The sequence below is a fragment of the Stegostoma tigrinum genome, chromosome 30, assembly GCF_030684315.1.
Source record: "Stegostoma tigrinum isolate sSteTig4 chromosome 30, sSteTig4.hap1, whole genome shotgun sequence".
NCBI lineage: Eukaryota > Metazoa > Chordata > Chondrichthyes > Orectolobiformes > Stegostomatidae > Stegostoma > Stegostoma tigrinum.
In genome coordinates this window covers 361,402-381,024 of record NC_081383.1, presented here as the reverse complement: position 1 = coordinate 381,024, position 19,623 = coordinate 361,402, and the positions used below count along the sequence as shown (strand labels likewise).

At 42.8% G+C, this 19,623-nt stretch overlaps 1 protein-coding gene across 4 annotated transcripts in view; it reads right to left on the bottom strand.

The window, feature by feature from the left end:
* Positions 1–19,623, bottom strand: part of upf1 (UPF1 RNA helicase and ATPase) — a 93,940-nt gene that overhangs the window by 24,032 nt on the left and 50,285 nt on the right. For 2 of the 4 annotated variants that reach the window (XM_059638602.1, XM_059638603.1), the window contains exons 7-11: positions 19,254–19,338; positions 18,201–18,308; positions 10,858–10,966; positions 3,902–4,061; positions 2,328–2,446 (exon numbers count right to left, since the gene is read on the bottom strand). In XM_059638602.1, the coding sequence (XP_059494585.1) occupies positions 2,328–2,446; positions 3,902–4,061; positions 10,858–10,966; positions 18,201–18,308; positions 19,254–19,338 (581 nt within the window). The remainder of the gene's footprint in view (positions 1–2,327; positions 2,447–3,901; positions 4,062–10,857; positions 10,967–18,200; positions 18,309–19,253; positions 19,339–19,623) is intronic. The other 2 variants (XM_059638604.1, XM_059638605.1) reach the window with 1 other exon arrangement.

The window sequence follows — 19,623 nt, the reverse complement described above, 5'->3', positions numbered from 1 at the left end:
TGACGTTTGATCATTCTGGAGTTCTTTGAAGAGGTACCATGTGCCGTGGCTAAAGATGGATATACTGTACTCATCATTAGAAGGCATTTGCTAAGAGTCCACATCAAAGGCTACTGCAGAAAATAAAAGCTCATAGCACAAGGCATAGCACATTTGGATGGAAACAATATCGATGAGCTAACAGGAAACAATAGGTACAAAGGGATATTTTCAACATAGCAAGTACAGTATGTCACAGGAATCCTTGTACTATCTGAACAGTAAGAGATGCAAAGGAATCTGAGTGTCCTCGTGCATGAACTGTAAAAGGCTTGTATGCAAGTAATCAGAAAAGTTAATACAATGTTACTATTATTTTGAGGTGGGAATGGAATACAAAAGGAGGTGGTTTGCTTTAGTCATATAGTAGATTAGTGAGACTACATCTGTCATACCATGCATACTCATCTTACTTAAGGACAGAAAAATGTTTTGGAAGCAGTTCAGAAGGTCACCGGGCATGAGCAGATGGTCTTGAGGAACTTATGCTTGGAAGCAGATGACGTGGGTGAGATCCTAAATGAGTACTTGCATCAGTATTCACCCAGGAGGATACGATAGTGAGATTTGTGTAGCTATGCTAATATATTGAGATCAGGAAAGAAATGGTGTTGGATCCCTTGAAGAACATGAAGATGGATAAGTCCTCTGGGCCTGAGGGTATCTACACCAACTTACTGAGAGAGGCAAGAGAGGAGATTGCTGGGGCCTTGACAAAGATCTTTGTAGCTTCGCTAGCCACTGGAGAGGTCCTGGAGGAATGGCTAATACCTAATGTTTTACTTTGTTCAAGAAGGGAAACAGGGTTAATCCAGGAAACTATAGGCTGGTGAGTCTCACATCAGTGGTTATGGAGCTATCGGAGAGATTGAGGGATAGGATTTATGCACATTTGGAAAAGCATGGTCTAATTAGGGTTAGTCAGTATGGCTTTGTGTGGGGCTGGTTATGTCTTACTAACTTAATTGAATCTTTTGAGGAGGTGACAAAAGTGATCCATGAGGGTAGAGCAGTGGATGTTGTCTACATGAATTTTAGTAAGGCTTTCTACAAGGTCCTCATGGTAGGCTCATCCAGAAGATTCAGATGCACGGGATCCACGGTGACTTGGCCACATGCTTTCAGAATTGGCTTGCCCATAGGAAGACAGAGGGTAGTGGTGGAAGGGTGTTTTTCAGGCTGGAAGTCCGTGACTATTGGTGTCCCACAGGAATCCGTACTGGGATCTCTGCTGTTTGTGATATATAAAATTATTTAGGTGAAAACGGGTGGGTTAGTAAATTTGCAGATGATAAGAAGATCAGGGGAGTTGTGGATCATGTAGGAGGTTGTCAAAGGATACAGCGAGATTTAGATCAATGGAAAAATGGCAGATGGAGATTAATTCAACTAAATATAAGGTGTTGTTGCACTTTAGAAGATCAAATGTGATTGAAAAGTAGACAGAGGCAGGACTCTGAATAACGTTGATGTTCAAGCCCATAGCCCTCTGGAACTGGCCACACAAGTAGACAGTATGGTAAAGGTGGTGTATGGCATGTTACCTCTTTGGCCAGCGAATTGAGTACGAAGAGTCAGAGTATCATATTGCAGCTTTATACGACTTTGGTTAGGCCACATTTAGAGTATTGCGTTCAATTCTGGTCACATTACAGGAAGAATGTGGAGGCTTTGGAGAGGGTGCAGAAGACGCTTACCAGAATGCTGCCAGGATTAGAGAGTATGAGCGAGAAGGAGAGGCTTAAAACAAAACACTTGGGTTTTCTCTTAAGTACAGAGATTGAGGGGAGACGTGATAGAAGACTTGATAAAATTATGAGACACAGATGTGGTTGATTGCCAGAATCTTTGTCCTCAGAGTTGAAATGTCTAATATAGGGGGGCATGTATTTAAGGTGCGAGAGGTAAATCGAAAAGAGAAATGAAGGGCAAATCTCTTTTTAAAAAATAAGAGTGGTGGAGTTGCAGGTAGACGGGATAGTGAAGAGGGTGTTTGGTCTGTGCATTAAGTATAGGAGTTGGGAGGTCATGTTGTAGCTGTTTTGATCATATGTGGAGTACTGCATGCAATTCTGGTCTCTCTCCTAGAGGAGGATATTATGAAACTAAAAAGGATTCAGAAGAGATTTGAAGATGTTGCCAGGTTTGGAGGGTTTGAGCTACAGGGAGAGGCTGAACAGGCTGGGAATGTTTTCCCTGGAGCATCAGTGGCTGTGGGGGTGACTTTGTAGAAGTATATAAAATCATGAGGAGGGCTACTTTTAAGTATGAAAGAAGGAGCTGCTTACCCATTGCCTTGCCTGGCCAGATGATAAACTATAGTAGCAGAAGTGACAGTTTTCCCAGTGCCTGGCGGGCCTTGGATCAGACTGAGGGGACGCTGGAGGACAGTCTTCACAGCATAAACCTATTGGAAAGATTGAAACCTCACCTTATCAATCACGGATAGCGATGTTATGATGGTTTTAATTATGTCATGCACTTCACAGTAGTGTAACCAACAACTGCCCTTCTTTCAGTACTTCTGTTGACATAAGTAAAGCTTCAAAGCTTTTGGAATCTAAGCAGTTTGTAAGCAATATCGAAATTGGTTCAGAGTAATCAACAGATTAAAGTCTGTAATGTGAAGTAGTGTGGAAAACCACTGTATCCATATTGTCCCATCAGCACAACATTTTGGCCATACAACTGCCACATCCATGAAAAAGTCAGATATATAAAAAAACAGCTGTTTCAATGCTGGCAGATCTGAACTGATGTGCAGATTTATTAATCCCAGGCAATGCAACAATTTGCTACAGTACTATTGATTATAGCAGTTTTCTGTGGTGAAAGTATGAAATAATATGCCATTGCTGCCTTCAGAGGTGAAAGGGCCCAAACAGAGGCAGGGGCAACAATATCAGTACTACAGGCTGCCACCTTGTGGTTTAAGACACTAACAAGGCAGTTTCTCTTGAAAGTCTCATTTTTGCACCCTGTTTTGATCCAGGCTGAGGCTGCAGCAACAGGCAACTAACATTACAATTTGCCTAAAACTTGCTGCTTCCCTTGTTTAATGATCTGCTTTGCATTTAAAAGGATGTTGCTCATACAATACTGAGCGTATTCGAAATACAGCAGAGCAGGTTACAAGAGAGAGTGATTGAAATGAGCACCTGGGTTCTTATGTCTCATAGCTCTATGCTTAACTGTATATGGTGTAACTTACTGAGGATTAGGTTTACTTGCACGGCCTGCACCAAGTACAAGTGAAAGCCAACAGGCTGGATTTGATAAAGGCATTGAAGACAGCATTGACAGAATATGTACAGTTGCTGCTTACTTGAGAATAAGGTCACTGGTGAAAAATCAGACAAATGTTAACACACTATGTCACTAGCAAGTTTTGAGAAGATTTGTAGCTCAGGTTGAGATTCTGGATGTGTTTGCTCGCTGAGCTGGAAGGTTCGTTTTCAGACGTTTCGTCACCATTCTAGGTAACATCGGTGAGCCTGCGGTGAAGCGCTGGTGTTATGTCCCGCTTTCTCTTTATCTGGTTAGGTTTCCTTGGGTTGATGTCATTTCCTGTTCTTTTTCTCAGAGGATGGTAGATAGGCTCCAAAATCAATTTACCATCCCCTGAGAAAAGGAACAGGAAATGGCATCACCAACACAAGGAAATGGCATCACCAACACAAGGAAATGGCATCACCAACACAAGGAAACCTAACCAGATAAATAGAAAGCAGGACATAACACCAACACTTCATCGGAGGCTCACTGATGATGTTACCTAGAATGGTGACAAAACGTCTGAAAATGAACCTTCCAGCTCAGTGAGCCAACTCACATCCACACTATGTCGCTCAAAATTGCCTACCTGAGAGTGATTAAGGTCAGGCAAACCATGGGCAGTGAAGCGTTTGGGCAGCTGGCATTTAATAATCACATCCTCCACCTCATGGCCAAGCAGTTTGTGGTATATGTAGCCAGACACAGAAGTCTCATCCACAGCAAAGGTTTTTAAAGCACTCTGCATTCTGGAAGTTGAAAAAAGGAACTTCTTGTTAACATATCAGAATGGGTCAAAATGTGCACTGCAGTGAGGAGTGGAGCAACCATGTCAATATCACATTGGTCAAGTCTCATGGCACTACCTTGGTTACATCAGCCCACGCACACCCAACCACAAACCTGTTATTTGCCTCTAATAAGAGAGAACTGATGGTGATATGCCAACAAGTATTCATTGTATTTCTTCCGGTTTCACTTTAGTCCCTCACTAGCATTCACTTGGTGCACAGAAACCAGTAGAACAGTCATTGTGTGCATGTAGTCCTGCTCCTGATGCTTTAAGTTGAACCCCTAACTTGTGTTGAATTAGCAGATCTTCGTGTGGACAGCAAGGCTGCTCAGAGTGGCCTCAGTACATAGGGTGGAGATAACAAACAGTTAGGATTTCTGCTCCTGCAGGAATATCTTAATCAGATAGACTAGGATAAGCTTTTATTGGTGTCAATAGTTCCTTGAAAGTGGAGTTGCAGGCAGACAGGAGAATGAAGGCTGCATTTGGTATGCTTGCCTTTACTGGTCGGTGCATTGAGTACAAGAGTTGGGAGGTCATGCCGCTGCTGTACAGGGCATTGGTTAGGCCACTTTTGGAATACTGCATTAAATTCTGGTTTCCCTGCAATAGGAAGGCTGTAGTGAAACTAGAAAGGGTTCCGGGTTGGAGGGTTTGAACTATAGGAATAGGCAGAATAGACTGGGGCTACTTTTCCTGGAGCAGAGGCCAAGGAATGGCCTTATAGAAGCTTTAAAATCACGAGGAGCATGGATAGGTGAAAAGCCAAGGCCTTTCCCCCAGGGTAGGGGAATCTAAAACTGGACAGCATAGGTTTACAGTGAGCTATGCAGCATTTAAAAGGGACCTAGGGGGCAACTTTTTCATGCAGAGGGCAGTGCGTACATGGAATGAACTGCCAGAGGAAGTGGAGGAGGCTGGTAGAATTTCAACGTTTAAAAAGGCGTCTGGATGAGTACATGAATACAAAGGGTTTAGAAGGGTATGGGCCAAATGCTGGCATTAGGGTATCTGGTCAGCACGGATGAGTCAGACCAAATGTTCTGTTTGTGCCATAGGACTCTATAACCCAAATGGACAAAAGAAATTCATGCCATTTCTAAGAGCAAAAATGCTCTATATCTAAAATGCCTACAGAATCTGCCTGATTCAGACGCAAGAGTTCTACAGTGGAGCAACAATCAGGGGAGGTTCTTGGTTCACAAGCAAATCATTGCAGATCCTGTGGAAACACCACACAATGCTTCGGAGATCATGTCAAAGTGATACAGAACTGTTCTGAGAAAGAAGTGTCATTGCCTAGGTTCTTGGTGCATTTGACTTTTCTACACATGCCACTTCTGCAAAACTTCAAATCGTTAATTTTGCCTGAAAATAAAAGGTCTGTTTTTCCAAAAGTAAAAGATGAATGGCCACCACAATGCTCGTCAGTGCCTAACATCTTTGAACAATCTTCATTTTCAATACATTTCAAAATTTCTTCACTAACAGTTCTTCAACAACAGTAAATATTTTTGAATGCAATTTGTTGTTGGAAGGAGGCAAGAGGAGAAGGCATTCTAGTGAAATTCCATTTCTACCACAGACGAATTGCTCAGGTCACAGAAAGGCAAAAATGATGGTAAGCATCTGAAAGGGAGGATATTTTTCACAGACAATGGAAAAGATCAGGATGGCTAACAGATATTGTTTAAATTCTGGTAAGTTGGAAAATCTTAGGGGTTATTATGTATACATTTTCCTGCGACTGGAATAAACCCCAAACAAGGAGTTCAAAAAGCAAGGCATTTGATAAAGTTCCCCATGGTAGGCTCATTCAGAAGGTCAGGAGGAATGGGATACAGGGGAGCTTAGCTGTCTGGATACAGAATTGGCTGGCCAACAGAAGACAGCGAGTGGTCGTAGAAGGAAAATATTCTGCCTGGAAGTCAGTGGTGAGTGGAGTTCCACAGGGCTCTGTCCTTGGGCCTCTACTGTTTGTAATTTTTATTAACGACTTGGATGAGAGAATTGAAGGATGGGTCAGCAAGTTTGCAGACGACACAAAGGTTGGAGGTGTCGTTGACAGTATAGAGGGCTGTTGTAGGCTGCAGCGGGACATTGACAGGATGCAGAGATGGGCTGAGAGGTGGCAGATGGAGTTCAACCTGGATAAATGTGAGGTGATGCATTTTGGAAGGTCGAATTTGAAAGCTGAGTACAGGATTAAGGATAGGATTCTGGGCAGTGTGGAGGAACAGAGGGATCTTGGTGTGCAGATACATAGATCCCTTAAAATGGCCACCCAAGTGGACAGGGTTGTTAAGAAAGCATACGGTGTTTTGGCTTTCATTAACAGGGGGATTGAGTTTGAGAGTTGTAGGATCTTGTTGCAGCTCTATAAAACTTTGGTTGGACCGCACTTGGAATACTGCGTCCAGTTCTGGTCGCTCTATTATAGGAAATATGTGGATGCTTTGGAGACGGTTCAGAGGAGGTTTACCAGGATGCTGCCTGGACTGGAGGGCTTATCTTATGAAGAGAGGTTGACTGAGCTCGGTCTCTTTTCATTGGAGAAAAGGAGGAGGAGAGGGGTCCTAATTGAGGTATACAAGATAATGAGAGGCATAGATAGAGTTGATAGCCAGAGGCTATTTCCCAGGGCAGAAAAGGCTAACACGAGGGGTCATAGTTTTAAGCTGGTTGGAGGAAAGTATAGAGGGGATGTCAGAGGCGGGTTCTTTACACAGAGAGTTGAGGGAGCATGGAATGCGTTGCCAGCAGTTGTGGAAGCAAGGTCATTGGGGTCATTTAAGAGACTGCTGGACATGCATATGGTCACAGAAATTTGAGGGTGCATACATGAGGATCAATGGTCGGCACAACATTGTGGGCTGAAGGGCCTGTTCTGTGCTGTACTGTTCTATGTTCTAAATCGCAGCTGAGCTTACAGATTCTGATACCATGTGTGGATCCAGCATGTATTTCAGTTAAGCCATGCCATGGAGCATAACTACTGCTTAATCCCTGGATTGTTCTACTTCTGTTCACTTTTGCTAGCAGTTTCAAATTTATCATACACTCAAAATGTTACATTTGTGCAACTAGAGACATTTTTCACAAAATATCAGAAGCACTGACATTACGTTCAATTTCTGCAATCATTAGCACCTGAATTCTTGAGAATCACTCCTATTTGTACTTCTTTTGAAAATTAGGACACTGGAGTACTTAAAAAAAAAAATAGGAAATTTGCAGGCCTACAAAAAGTTAGATCAATTTGTAGCTCACAAACAAGCTGGATAGGTAAAATAGCCTCGTCTTATGCTGCAGAATAAGACGATAAGACCATAAGACATAGAGGTGGAAGTAAGGCCATTCGGCCCATCAAGTCCACTCTGCCATTTAAATCATGGCTGATGGGCATTTCAACTCCACTTCCCTGCACTCTCCCCATAGCCCTTGATTCCTTCAGAGATCAAGAATTTGTCGATCTCTGCCTTGAAGGCATCCAACGTCCCGGCCTCCACTGCACTCCGTGGCAATGAATCCCACAAGCCCACCACTCTCTGGCTGAAGAAATGTTGTCTCATTTCAGTTTTAAATTTACCCCCTCTAATTTTAAGGCTGTGCCCACGGGTCCTATTCTCCCTGCCTAACGGAAACAACTTCCCAGTGTCCACCCCTTCTAAGCCATACATTATGTTGTAAGTTTCTATCACATCTCCCCTCAACCTTCTAAACTCTAATGAATACAATCCCAGGATCCTTAGCCGTTCATATGTTAAACCTATCATTCCAGGGATCACCCGTGTGAATCTCCGCTGGACACGCTCCAGGGCCAGTATGTCCTTCCTGAGGTGTGGGGCCCAAAATTGGATACAGTATTCTAAATGGGGCCTAACTAGAGCTTTATAAAGCCTCAGAAGCACATGGCTGCTTTTATATTCCAACCCTCTTGAGATAAACGACAACATTACACTCGTTTTCTTAATCACGGACTATACCTGCAAGTTAACCTTCAGACAATCCTGGACCAACACTCCCAGATCCCTTTGTACTTCTGCTTTGCGAATTTTCTCACCATTTAGAAAATAGTCCATGCCTGTATTGTTTCTTCCAAAGTGCAAAACCTCACATTTACTCACATTGAATTTCATCAGCCATTTCCTAGACCACTCTCCTAAACTGTCTAAATCTTTCTGCACCTTCCCCACCTCCTCAGTACTACCTACCTGTCCACCTATCTTTGTATCAAAGGCAAACTTCGCCAGAATGCCCCCGGTCCCTTCATCCAGATCATTAATATACAAGGTGAACAGCTGCGGCCCCAACACTGAATCCTGCGGGACACCACTCGTCACCAGTTGCCATTCCGAAAAAGAGCCTTTTATCCCAACTCTCTGCCTTCTGTCAGACAGCCAATCCTCAATCCAAGCCAGTATCTCACCTCGAACACCATGGGCCCTCACTTTGCTCAGCAGCCTCCCGTGAGGCACCGTATCAAAGGCCTTTTGTAAGTCGAGATAGATAACATCTACTGGGTTTCCCTGGTCTAACCTACTTGTTACCTCTTCAAAGAATTCTAACAGGTTTGTCAGGCATGACCTCCCCTGACTAAATCCATGCTGACTTGTTCTAATCTGACCCTGCACTTCCAGGAATTTAGAAATCTCATCCTTGACAATGGATTCAAGATTTTTACCAACTACCAAGGTTAGGCTAATCGGCCTATAATTTTCCATCTTTTGTCTTGATCCTTTCTTAAACAAGTGGGTTACAACAGCAACTTTCCAATCATCTGGGACTTTCCCTGACTCGTGACTTTTGAAAGATCACAACCAAAGCCTCTATTTCCTCAGCCACTTCCCTCAGAACTCTAGGATATAGCCCGTCGGGGCCAGGAGATTTATCAATTTTTAGACCTTTTAGCTTTTCTAGCACTTGCTCTTTTGTAATGCCTACCATACTCAACTCTGCCCCCTGACTCTCCCTAATTGTTGGCATACTACTCATGTCTTCCACTGTGAAGACTGACACAAAAGTACTTATTCAGTTCTTCAGCTACTTCCTTATCTCCCATCACTAGCCTTCCAGCATCAATTTGGAGTGGCCCAATATCTACTTTTTCCTCTCGTTTGTTTATATTGAAAGAAGCTTTTACTGTCATTTCTAATATTACTAGCTAGTCTACCTTCATATTTGATCCTCTCCTTCCTTATTGCTCTTTTTGTTATCCTCTGTTTGTTTTTGTAGGCTTCCCAATCTTCTGATTTCCCAGTGCTCTTGGCCACTTTATAGGCTCTCTCTTTTTCTTTGATATATTTCCTGACTTCCTTTGTCAGCCATGGCTGTCTAATCCCACCCCGGATAATCTTTCTTTTCTTTGGGATGAACCTCTGTACTGTGTCCTCAATTACACCCAGAAACTCCTGCCATTGTTGCTCTATTGTCATCCCCGCTGGGCTCTGCTTCCAGTCAATTTTCGTCAATTCCTCTCTCACGCCCCTGTAATTACCTTTATTTAACTGTAACACCATTACATCCGATTTTGCCTTCTCTCTTTCAAACTGCAGACTGAACGCTACCATATTATGATCACTGCCTCCTAAGTGTTCCCTTACTTTGAGGTCTTTTATAAAGTCTGGCTCATTACATAGCACAAAGTCCAGAATAGCCTGCTCCCTTGTGGGCTCCATCACAAGCTGTTCCAAAAAGCCATCCTGCAAACATTCCATGAATTCTCTTTCTTTGGATCCGCCAGCAACATTATTCACCCAATCCACTTGCATATTGAAGTCCCCCATGATCACCGTGACCTTGCCTTTCTGACATGCCCTATCTATTTCTCGGTGCATCTTGCGCCCCTGCTCCTGATCACTGTTAAGAGGTTTGTACGTAACTCCCATTATGGTTTTTTTGCCTTTGTGGTTCCTCAACTCCACCCACACAGACTCCACATCTTCTGACCCTATGTCATTCAGTGCCATAGATTTAATTTCATTCTTAACTAACAAGGCAACCCTGCCCCCTCTGCCCACCTCCCTGTCTTTTCGATATGTTGTGAATCCTTGGATGTTTAACTGCCAGTCCTGAACTCCCTGCAACCATGTCTGTGATGCCTACCACATCATAATCATTCAAGAGGATTTGTGCTGTTAGTTCATCTACTTTGTTGCGAATACGAGCATTTAGATAAAATGCCTTAATGCTGACTTTCTTATCATTATGAGAGAGATTGGAAATCCTAAGATGTCTTAAGCTATCCTTCCTTTTTGCTGTATTCCTAGTCTGCCTCGAGCTTAAACCCACCTGTACACATGCTATCCTGTTGCTTATCTTTCCATTTAACTCCATACTCCGTCTCTTTCACTTTCCCCCTCCGACTCAGAGGTTTAAAATCCTACTGACCACCCTATTTATCCTTTTAGCTAAAACACTGATTCCAGATTGGTTCAGGTGAAGACCGTCCCCTGCAACATTTAATTTTGACGTATGTTACAAACAGCTAAATCCCTTTCTAGAAACAAGCCCCATGCGGAGAAATTATTGTATCAACTAACATTACAATGTCCTGGATTGCTGGGAACGTGAAATGGAATTAGTGGATTGATCAATATGTACCAACCTGGATTTCCCAATTGGGAACTTTTCTTTCTAAAAAAGGATGGGACCTGGCACTGTCAACACTACCAACATTATTTAGACAGAAAATAAAAGGCTGATAAAGCTACAAATTAAAAAGGGAAAAGTTGGACAAATTAGTAGCTTACCTGTCAAATGAAGTTGATTTCCAGACAAAATCCACCTGGAAGTTGTGAGTTACTTCAACTGGAGCTCCAACACTGCTGCGTAGTTCAATAGCGATCTCATCCCCATAATCTACACAGGTCAGTTAGAGACACAACGCTTAGCCTGACTGAGTCAGGCTCTACAATTGTATACACAAACTACAGGTGACCTCAAACACTCGAGAGGTATCTAAATCATGCCTTAAACAAATATATACTGCACCTAAAACTGTCACAGCAGCACAGAGAACTAGCTGCACTCAAGCTGCATTTTCAAGCTTGTCTTGTGTTAAGTTTAAGAACGACTTGTAAATTTAAGTATATTTAGAAAGGAGGGTCATCTCTCATCTCTGCATCCCTCAAACCCGTTCTAAAAGATAGTCAGTGATAATGGGAACTGCAGATGCTGGAGAATCCAAGATAACAAAGTGTGGAGCTGGATGAACACAGCAGGCCAAGCAGCATCTCAGGAGCACAAAAGCTGACGTTTCAGGCCTAGACCCTCTCTGATGAAGGGTCTAGGCCCGAAACATCAGCTTTTGTGCTCCCGAGATGCTGCTTGGCCTGCTGTGTTCATCCAGCTCCACACTTTGTTATCTAAAGGATAGTCAGGCCTGTTCTTCAATCTGACACAATGATGGCAAAATAAATTAAGAAGCTATGCTATAAACTGTTTAAATGCAACATGGAATATATTGATCAATGGACTAGAGAAGTCAGTAAAACTAAATGAGGACAAATGCAGTCATATTTCCCCAAGGAAAAAGCAGCAATTTTGATTCTGTACGAGGACAGCAATAGGGAGAAGAGACAACGAAGGCCCGGAAAATGATACCTCAAGGTGCTAAGAATCAGCGTATGCCAAAGGACTGGAAGGTGACCAAACATCTGATTTTAAAAGGGAGAGCATTACCTTTGGTAAATAATGTTATGTTGAGAGACTGGAAAATTGAGATTGCTAATGTGGAGCAAAGAAAGTTAAGGAGCGACCTAATATGTACCATAAATACAAAAGGTGTTGGGAAATTAAAAACAAGGTGGTGTTATTATTGGTACGAAGGTCTGTAGTCAAGCGGCACAGATTTAAGAAAAGTGGCAACATAAACCATGGAGGAAATTTCCACCACCAGTGTTACAATTTGGGCAGTGCAGCCTTGAAGGGCAGTGGAAGCAGATTCAATTATGTCTTTCAAGTGAAAATTGAGTAACTACTTGAGACAAGGAAAAATATTGCAAGCTTAAGGGGAAAGAACAAAGGAATTATTTAGAAGAATAGGCTAAAAACTTAGACACCATCAGCACCATTCCTGGTTATGTCCTGCCCCGCTGGCAGGGCAGATTTAGGCAACACAGTGGTATACACAGGGAGGAAGTCGCCCTGAGAAAGTCCTCAACATTCACTCCAGACAAACTGCATAAACAGCATGTGGTAGACAGTTAGATGATCCAACAACAAACAGATCTAAGCTCTGCATTCCTGCCACATCCAGTCGTAAATGGTGGTGAACAATTGAACAACTCGCTGGAGGAGCAGGGTCCACAAATATCCCAATCCTCAACGATGCAAGAGCCCAGTACATCAATGCAAAAAGGTAAGACTGAATAATTCATAGCAATCTTCAACTAGAAGTGCCAAGTGGATGATCCAACTGTCTCCTCCAGTAACCCCCAGCATTACAGATACACCCTCAGCCAGTTCGACTCACTCAATGTGGTATTAAGAAATGGTTGGAGATGCTGAATACTGCAACGGTCATGGTTTCTGATAACATTTCAGGAGTACCGAAGACTTATGTTTCAGATCTTACCACTCTCCACATCAAGCGCAGTTGCAACCCAGGCACCTACCCAACAATGTGGAAAATTGCTCAACTATCTCTTGTACAAAAAAAGCAGGGCAAATCTAACCTGGCCAACTGGAGCCCCAGTCTACTCTATCATCAGTAAAATGATGGAAGGTGCAATCGACAATGCTATCAAACAGCACCTGCTCAAATGATGCCCAGTTCGGTGTCCATGTACACAGATCCTTGAAAGTTGCCACCCAGGTTGACAGGGCTGTTAAGAAGGCATACAGTGTTTTAGCTTTTATTAATAGAGGGATCGAGTCCCGGAACCAAGAGGTTATGCTGCAGCTGTACAAAACTCTGGTGCAGCCGAACTTGGAGTATTGCGTACAGTTCTGGTCACCGCATTATAAGGAGGATGTGGAAGCTTTGGAAAGGGTGTAGAGGAGATTTACTAGGATGTTGCCTGGTATGGAGGGAAGGTCTTACGAGGAAAGGCTGAGGGACTTGAGGCTGTTTTCGTTAGAGAGAAGAAGGTTGAGAGGTGACTTAATTGAAACACATAAAATAATCAGCGGGTGAGATAGGGTGGATAGGGACAGCCTTTTTCCTAGGATGGTGACGGTGAGCACGAGGGGGCATAGCTTTAAATTGAGGGGTGAAAGATATAGGACAGATGCCAGAGGTAGTTTCTTTACTCAGAGAGTAGTAACGGAATGGAACGCTTTGCCTGCAACGGTAGTAGATCCGCCAACTTTGGGTACATTTAAGTTATCATTGGACAAGCATATGGGCATACATGGAATAGTATAGGTTAGATGGGCTTGAGATCGGTATGACAGGTCGGCACAACATCGAGGGCCAAAGGGCCTGTACTGTGCTGTAATGTTCTATAAAAAAAGTTCGAGTTCCACCAAGGATACAACTGCTAACCTCTTACAGCCTTGGTTCAAACATGGACAAGAGTTTAATTCTAGAAGTGAGGTGGGAGTGACAGCCCTTGACATCGAGGCTGCATTTGACTGAGTGTGGAATAAACAAGTCCTAGCAAAACTGGGGAGCCCTGGGGCTAAACTCTTCATTTGTTGGAGTTACACGTGGCACATAGGAAGAGTACTGTGGTTCGCAAATTACAGAATCATAGATCATAGAATCCCTACCATGTGGAAACAGGCCCTTCGACCCAACAAGTCTACACTGACTGAGCATTGTACCCAGGCCCATTCCCCCTATAAGCCACCTAGTCGACACATCTCCGAACACTCGGCAATTTGGCATGGCCAATCCACCTAGCCTGCACATCTTTGGACTAACAGAGAATGTGCAAACTTCACAGTCGCCCGAGGGTGGGACTGAAAGCGGGTTCCTGGTTTTGTGAGGTAGCAGTGCTAACCACTGAGCCACTGTGCTGCCCAATAAAGTTGGTGAAGGTCAGTCATCTCAGCTCCAGGACATCTTTGCAGGATTTCTTGAGTTGCGTCCTAGGCCCAACCACCTTCAGTTGCTTCAATCTTCCCTTCATAAGACCAGAAGTAGGGATGCTCATTGATGATTGCATAATGTTAGTCACCATTCGTGACTCCTCAGATATTGAAATATCACTTTCAAATACAAGAAGACCTGGACAATATACAAGCTTGGGTTGACAAGTGGCAAGTAACATTCTCAATACAACTGCCAGACAATGACCATCTCCAGTAACAAACAAACCAACCAACCAACTACCACTCTGTGGTTCTGGATGTGAGTTTGCTCGCTGAGTTGGAAGGTTCGTTTTCAGACGTTTCGTCACCATTCTAGGTAACATCATCAGCGAGCCTCCGACGAAGCGCTGGTGTTATGTCCCGCTTTCTATTTATCTGGTTAGGTTTCCTTGGGTTGGTGATGTCATTTCCTGCGTTGGTGATGTCATTTCCTGTTCTTTTTCTCAGGGGATGGTAGATTGGCTCCAAATCAATGTGTTTGTTGATGGAGTTCCAGTTGGAATGCCATGCTTCTAGGAATTCTCGTGCATGTCTCTGTTTGGCTTATCCTAGGATGGATGTGTTGTCCCAATCAAAGTGGTGTCCTTCCTCATCTGTATGTAAGGATACGAGTGATAGTGGGTCATGTCGTTTTGTGGCTAGTTGATGTTCATGTATCCTGGTGGCTAGCTTTCTGCCAGTTTGTCCAATGTAGTGTTTGTCACAGTTCTTGCAAGGTATTTTGTAAATGACGTTCGTTTTATTTGTTGTCTGTATAGGGTCTTTTAAGTTCATTAGCTGCTGTTTTAGTGTGTTGGTGTGTTTGTGGGCTACCCTGAAGCCAAGGGGTCCGAGTAGTCTGGCAGTCATTTCGGAAATGTCTTTGATGTAGGGGAGAGTGGTTACGGTTTCTGGGCCCGTTTTGTCTGTTTGTTTGGGTTTATTGCTGAGGAATTGACGGTCTGTGTTCATAGGGTACCCGTTCTTTTTGAATACGCTGTATAGGTGATTTTCCTCTGTGCTGCGTAGTTCCTCTGTGCTGCAGTGTGTGGTGGCTCATTGGAATAATGTTCTAATGCAGCTTTGTTTGTGGGTGTTGGGATGGTTGCTCCTGTAGTTCAGTATTTGGTCCGTATGTGTTGTTTTCCTGTAGACGCTGGTTTGAAGTTCCCCATTGACTGTTCGCTCTACTGTGACATCTAGGAATGGCAGTTTGCTGTTGTTTTCCTCCTCTTTTGAGAATGTTATGCCAGTAAAGGGTATTATTGATGGTCTTGAAGGTTTCCTCTAATTTGTTTTGTTTAGTGATGACAAAGGTGTCATCCACATAGCGGACCAAAAGTTTGGGTTGGATGATTGGCAGAGCTGTTTGTTCGAGTCTCTGCATTACTGCCTCTGCTAAGAACCCTGATATCGGAGATCCCATGGGTGTACTGTTGGTTTGTCTGTAGGTTTTGTTATTGAAAGTGAAGTGGGTGGTGAGGCATGGGCCCACTAGCTTGATGATGTTGTCCTTGCTGATGAGGTTGGTGGTGTCTGGTGTATGTGTCTTCGGTTCTTCTAATAGTGTAGTCAGTGTTTCTTTGGCCAGGTTGATGTTGATGGATCTGAACAGGGCTGTTATGTCAAAGGAGACCATTATTTCATCCTCTTCTATCTTGGTGTCTTTGATGGCGTTCAGGAATTCTTGGGTGGAGCGATTGGAGTGGTGGGAGTCTTCTACTAGTTGTTTTAGTCTTTGGTGTAGTTCCTTGGCTAATCTGTAGGTTGGTGTTCTAGGTAGCGACACTATGGGCCTGAGGGGGGCTTCTGGTTTGTGAATTTTTGGTAGTCCGTAGAAGCGTGGTGTGTTGGATCCATCTGGTTCTCAAAACTCCCCACCACTCTGTGGTGTTACTATCATTGAATACCTCCTCCCCAACCCCCTCAATAAAAACACCCTTGGGGCTATCATTGACCTATCAATTCAACTGGACTCACCATATTACTACAGTAGCTACAAGAGGAGATTAGAGACTAGGAACACTAGGCTAATTAACTCAACTGACTTCCGAAACCTCTCCTCCAATAACAAGGCACAAGTCAGGAGCGTTATGGAATACTTCCTGCCTGCCCGGATAGGTGCAACCCCAACACCACTCAGGAACTTCTAGACCATCCAGGGCAAAGCAGTCTGCTTGACTGGCACTACATCAACAAAACACTAAAAAACCCTCCACTACTGACCACTCAGTAGCAGCGGCAGCAGTGTGTGCTATATTTAAGGCACAATGCAGAAAATCACCAAGGATCCTCAGAAGACTTTCCAAGCCTACAACCATCTCAAAGGACAATGGCAGATAAATGGGAGCATTGCCAACTGCAAGTTCCCTGCCAAGCCATTCATCTTGGCCTGGAAACATTGTTGTTCTTACATGGTCACTGGATTAAAATCCTGGACTTCCCTCCTTAGGGGTATTATGGGTCAAATGACAGCATGTGGATTGTGGCGGTTCAAGGAAGAAGCTCACCATCTCCTTCCCAAAGGCAACTGGGAAGCGCAATTAATGCTGGCCAGCCTACGGCACCTAAGTACCATGAGTGAAGGAAAAAGAATAGGTTAGAAAGGAGGAAAGAGTAAGGTGAGGCACAGTCCTCAAGGTTATCAAGAGTGGGCCTTGGTCCCCTAAGAATTCTGTTCTGGGGCTACTTTAGTGCTCTGTTTACATCTGAGATTCTGACACAGGGCTAGGAGTGGGCCAATTTGCAATCAATACCAAAATAATGTTCTACTGAATTTTTAAAACTGATCAAAGGAAACTGAAGGAGAATACTGACGAAATGATGGACTGGGCGAAAAAGCAGATGACAAGCAATGTCAGTCAATTATGGTTTGAAACAGAGGCATGTTGCCAAATCTATTCATCTTATACTCATCAGGACAGATGCAAGAATACCAAAAGAACAAATTTTATATCACGAGAACAGGGTGCTTATTAAGTGAACTCTGACCAGTCAGTGCCTTGTCATGGTGCATGCACAAGGGAAGTTACCACTTCAAGCTTGTATTTTATATTTAGAAAAGGCAGGGTGACTAAGGAATAAGTTCTCCTGAAATGTGATATTTTTGTGTCAGTCTCGACATGTATCAGGCAAAATCTTTGATAAAATGGAGAGAAAAAGGACTATTTCCAACCCTTCAGAGGGACAGCCGTATGAAACTAAACCTATGAGCTATGGGATTTTAAAGATCAGAGTTGTTGAGTTACTAACTGAAATTGAGACCATGTTAGCATATAAGAACAGGTTAGATGCACCAAACTAACAGGATTTGGGAACAAGGATTCACCAAAGCATTCACAAAGCTGATAAACACCTACACAATGTGCTTGGTGTGGGTTCATTTCCAGTGTGCAGTTCCAATGTTAGAATGAACTAGGACAGGAACTCATACTAATTACTAAATGTCACCTATCACCTCATGCATGACAGATGGTAATGTTGAGCACTGATGCTTGACATTCAAAGCAAGTAAAGAACGTACATTTTTAAGACCTTTCTATAGCCTAAAGCATTCAAATGACCTTTTCAAAAAAAGAGAGAAATAATGCAGGCTACTTATGCAAAAAGGTCCCTAAAATAGCATTATTATATATTTAAAAAAAAGCTGCTTTAGTCATAATGGTATTATTCAGGAGACTTTTGAGTTAGGGGAAAATTCCACATCCCCATTCTCCAGGAAGTCTTTTGATACATAACATGGTTATTCAGTCAATGTCGTCTGTACTGGCTCTTTGAAAGTCATTTAATCATTTCCTGCTAAAAACTCTACAAACTGTCTTTTATCAAATCTGCCAAAGCCTTTAATATTCATGAACTTGTATACGTCAAATTCCTTTTCTAAATTGAATCTGCTTCGACTACCATAGAGCTTTTGTGCCCATGAGAAGTAACAGGGCCTCTGTCTAACATCACATGCAGAAGAAAACATCTAAGAGTGCAACATTTGCACAGCAAAAGCTAAACTTATCATTTATATAAAAACACTGGAAGCTCTTCAGCTGTACAACTGCCATTTGTTTAATTAGCAAGATACAAAGGATACTGTCCGGGACTTTGATCACGTGGCCAATTCCTTTCCAAAGAGGTGCCAGGTCACCCTTGTAGCGCAGACAGATCTCATCACCCTGCATCAGGCGCATGTCTGAAGAACAAGAATAAGAATAGCCAAATGACGACCACGGTATACAGCACAATAATAGATTTTCAATCTGGCCATAATCTATTCACATGCTGCTCCAAATCAGAGCTAATCAACTCATCATTATGGTCTGCACGGCTCAATTAGTAAATTAAGCTCAACACTAAAGACTTCACAATCAGAAATTCATCTGGGCAACTGATACAACTTTAATGACAAACAGTAGGTTTTAGGGCAGAATTACTTCTCTCCCGAAGTACTAAATGCAACACTTTTGAAGGTACAGATCTGGCATCAGTTCACTTTATCCAGGGAGACTGTGGGAAAAGTGGACTTGCCTTTGAAAGTAATAGCGAATGACTACTCATATTGCAAACAGTCATGCCGACAGTTCACATCAAGTGAGCCACTGTCGATAGTGTAGTGTCCACAGTGCTCACAGTACCCTGCTTGGCACCTACTCTCTGAAATATTTTTGTCAGATAATGAATGCATTCTTGGGTGAATCAAAAATGAGGTACTGTGTGACTAATTCTACAAATCCTACTTGTTCCTTTCCATTGTTCTTAGGTTGAGCTATTTGTTGTCAGGCAGTGTCACTCTTAAAAGGATACAAAAGATTAGGCTTTGTAGCTGTCTGCTGTAAAACCTGTTTATGCACACAATGAAAAATCTTTCCACAATACATCTACTACACTTCGTTTACTGAATCTGGTATTTTGTTTCTGTTCAAAGAGAATGACAACTGGATTGTGATATAGATTTACCAGCTAGTGATAACCAATTTAACAGGTTGTCACTTGATCTATTGAGGCTTACCAACTCCTGAAGTAGATAGCACTACACCTTGCATTCCTTTCTCACCACCTTCAATCAAATCTGACATTGTTGTGCCAATGTACCAAACCACACTTTTAATTTTAAGTAATATAAACTGGTGCCACTTACCAGAGTCCGTCTTAGGCAAAGTGAAGTATGCAATCCTTTTCTTGTTCAGACCCAGATCCCATCTTACAGTGATATTGTCCTGAGTCTAAAATTATAAACACAATTAAACACATTCATTGGCTCAAGCAAGATAACTTAGCTGGATTACAAAACAGAAGAAGAGGTAGCTAGATTATTCACTCAGTTGATAATGAAGAGACCTCCAATTATACTTAAGTACAAAGAAATCAACAAAAAGCCCTGAACACATGCTCTCTAATTTTCACACTACATTTTTAAAAATTTGTACACACAGTTGGGTGGTTACAGGCTGTAGAAGTCAGCTATTTCAGGATTCAAGGGACAATTGTAGGGTGGTGTGGTGGCTCAG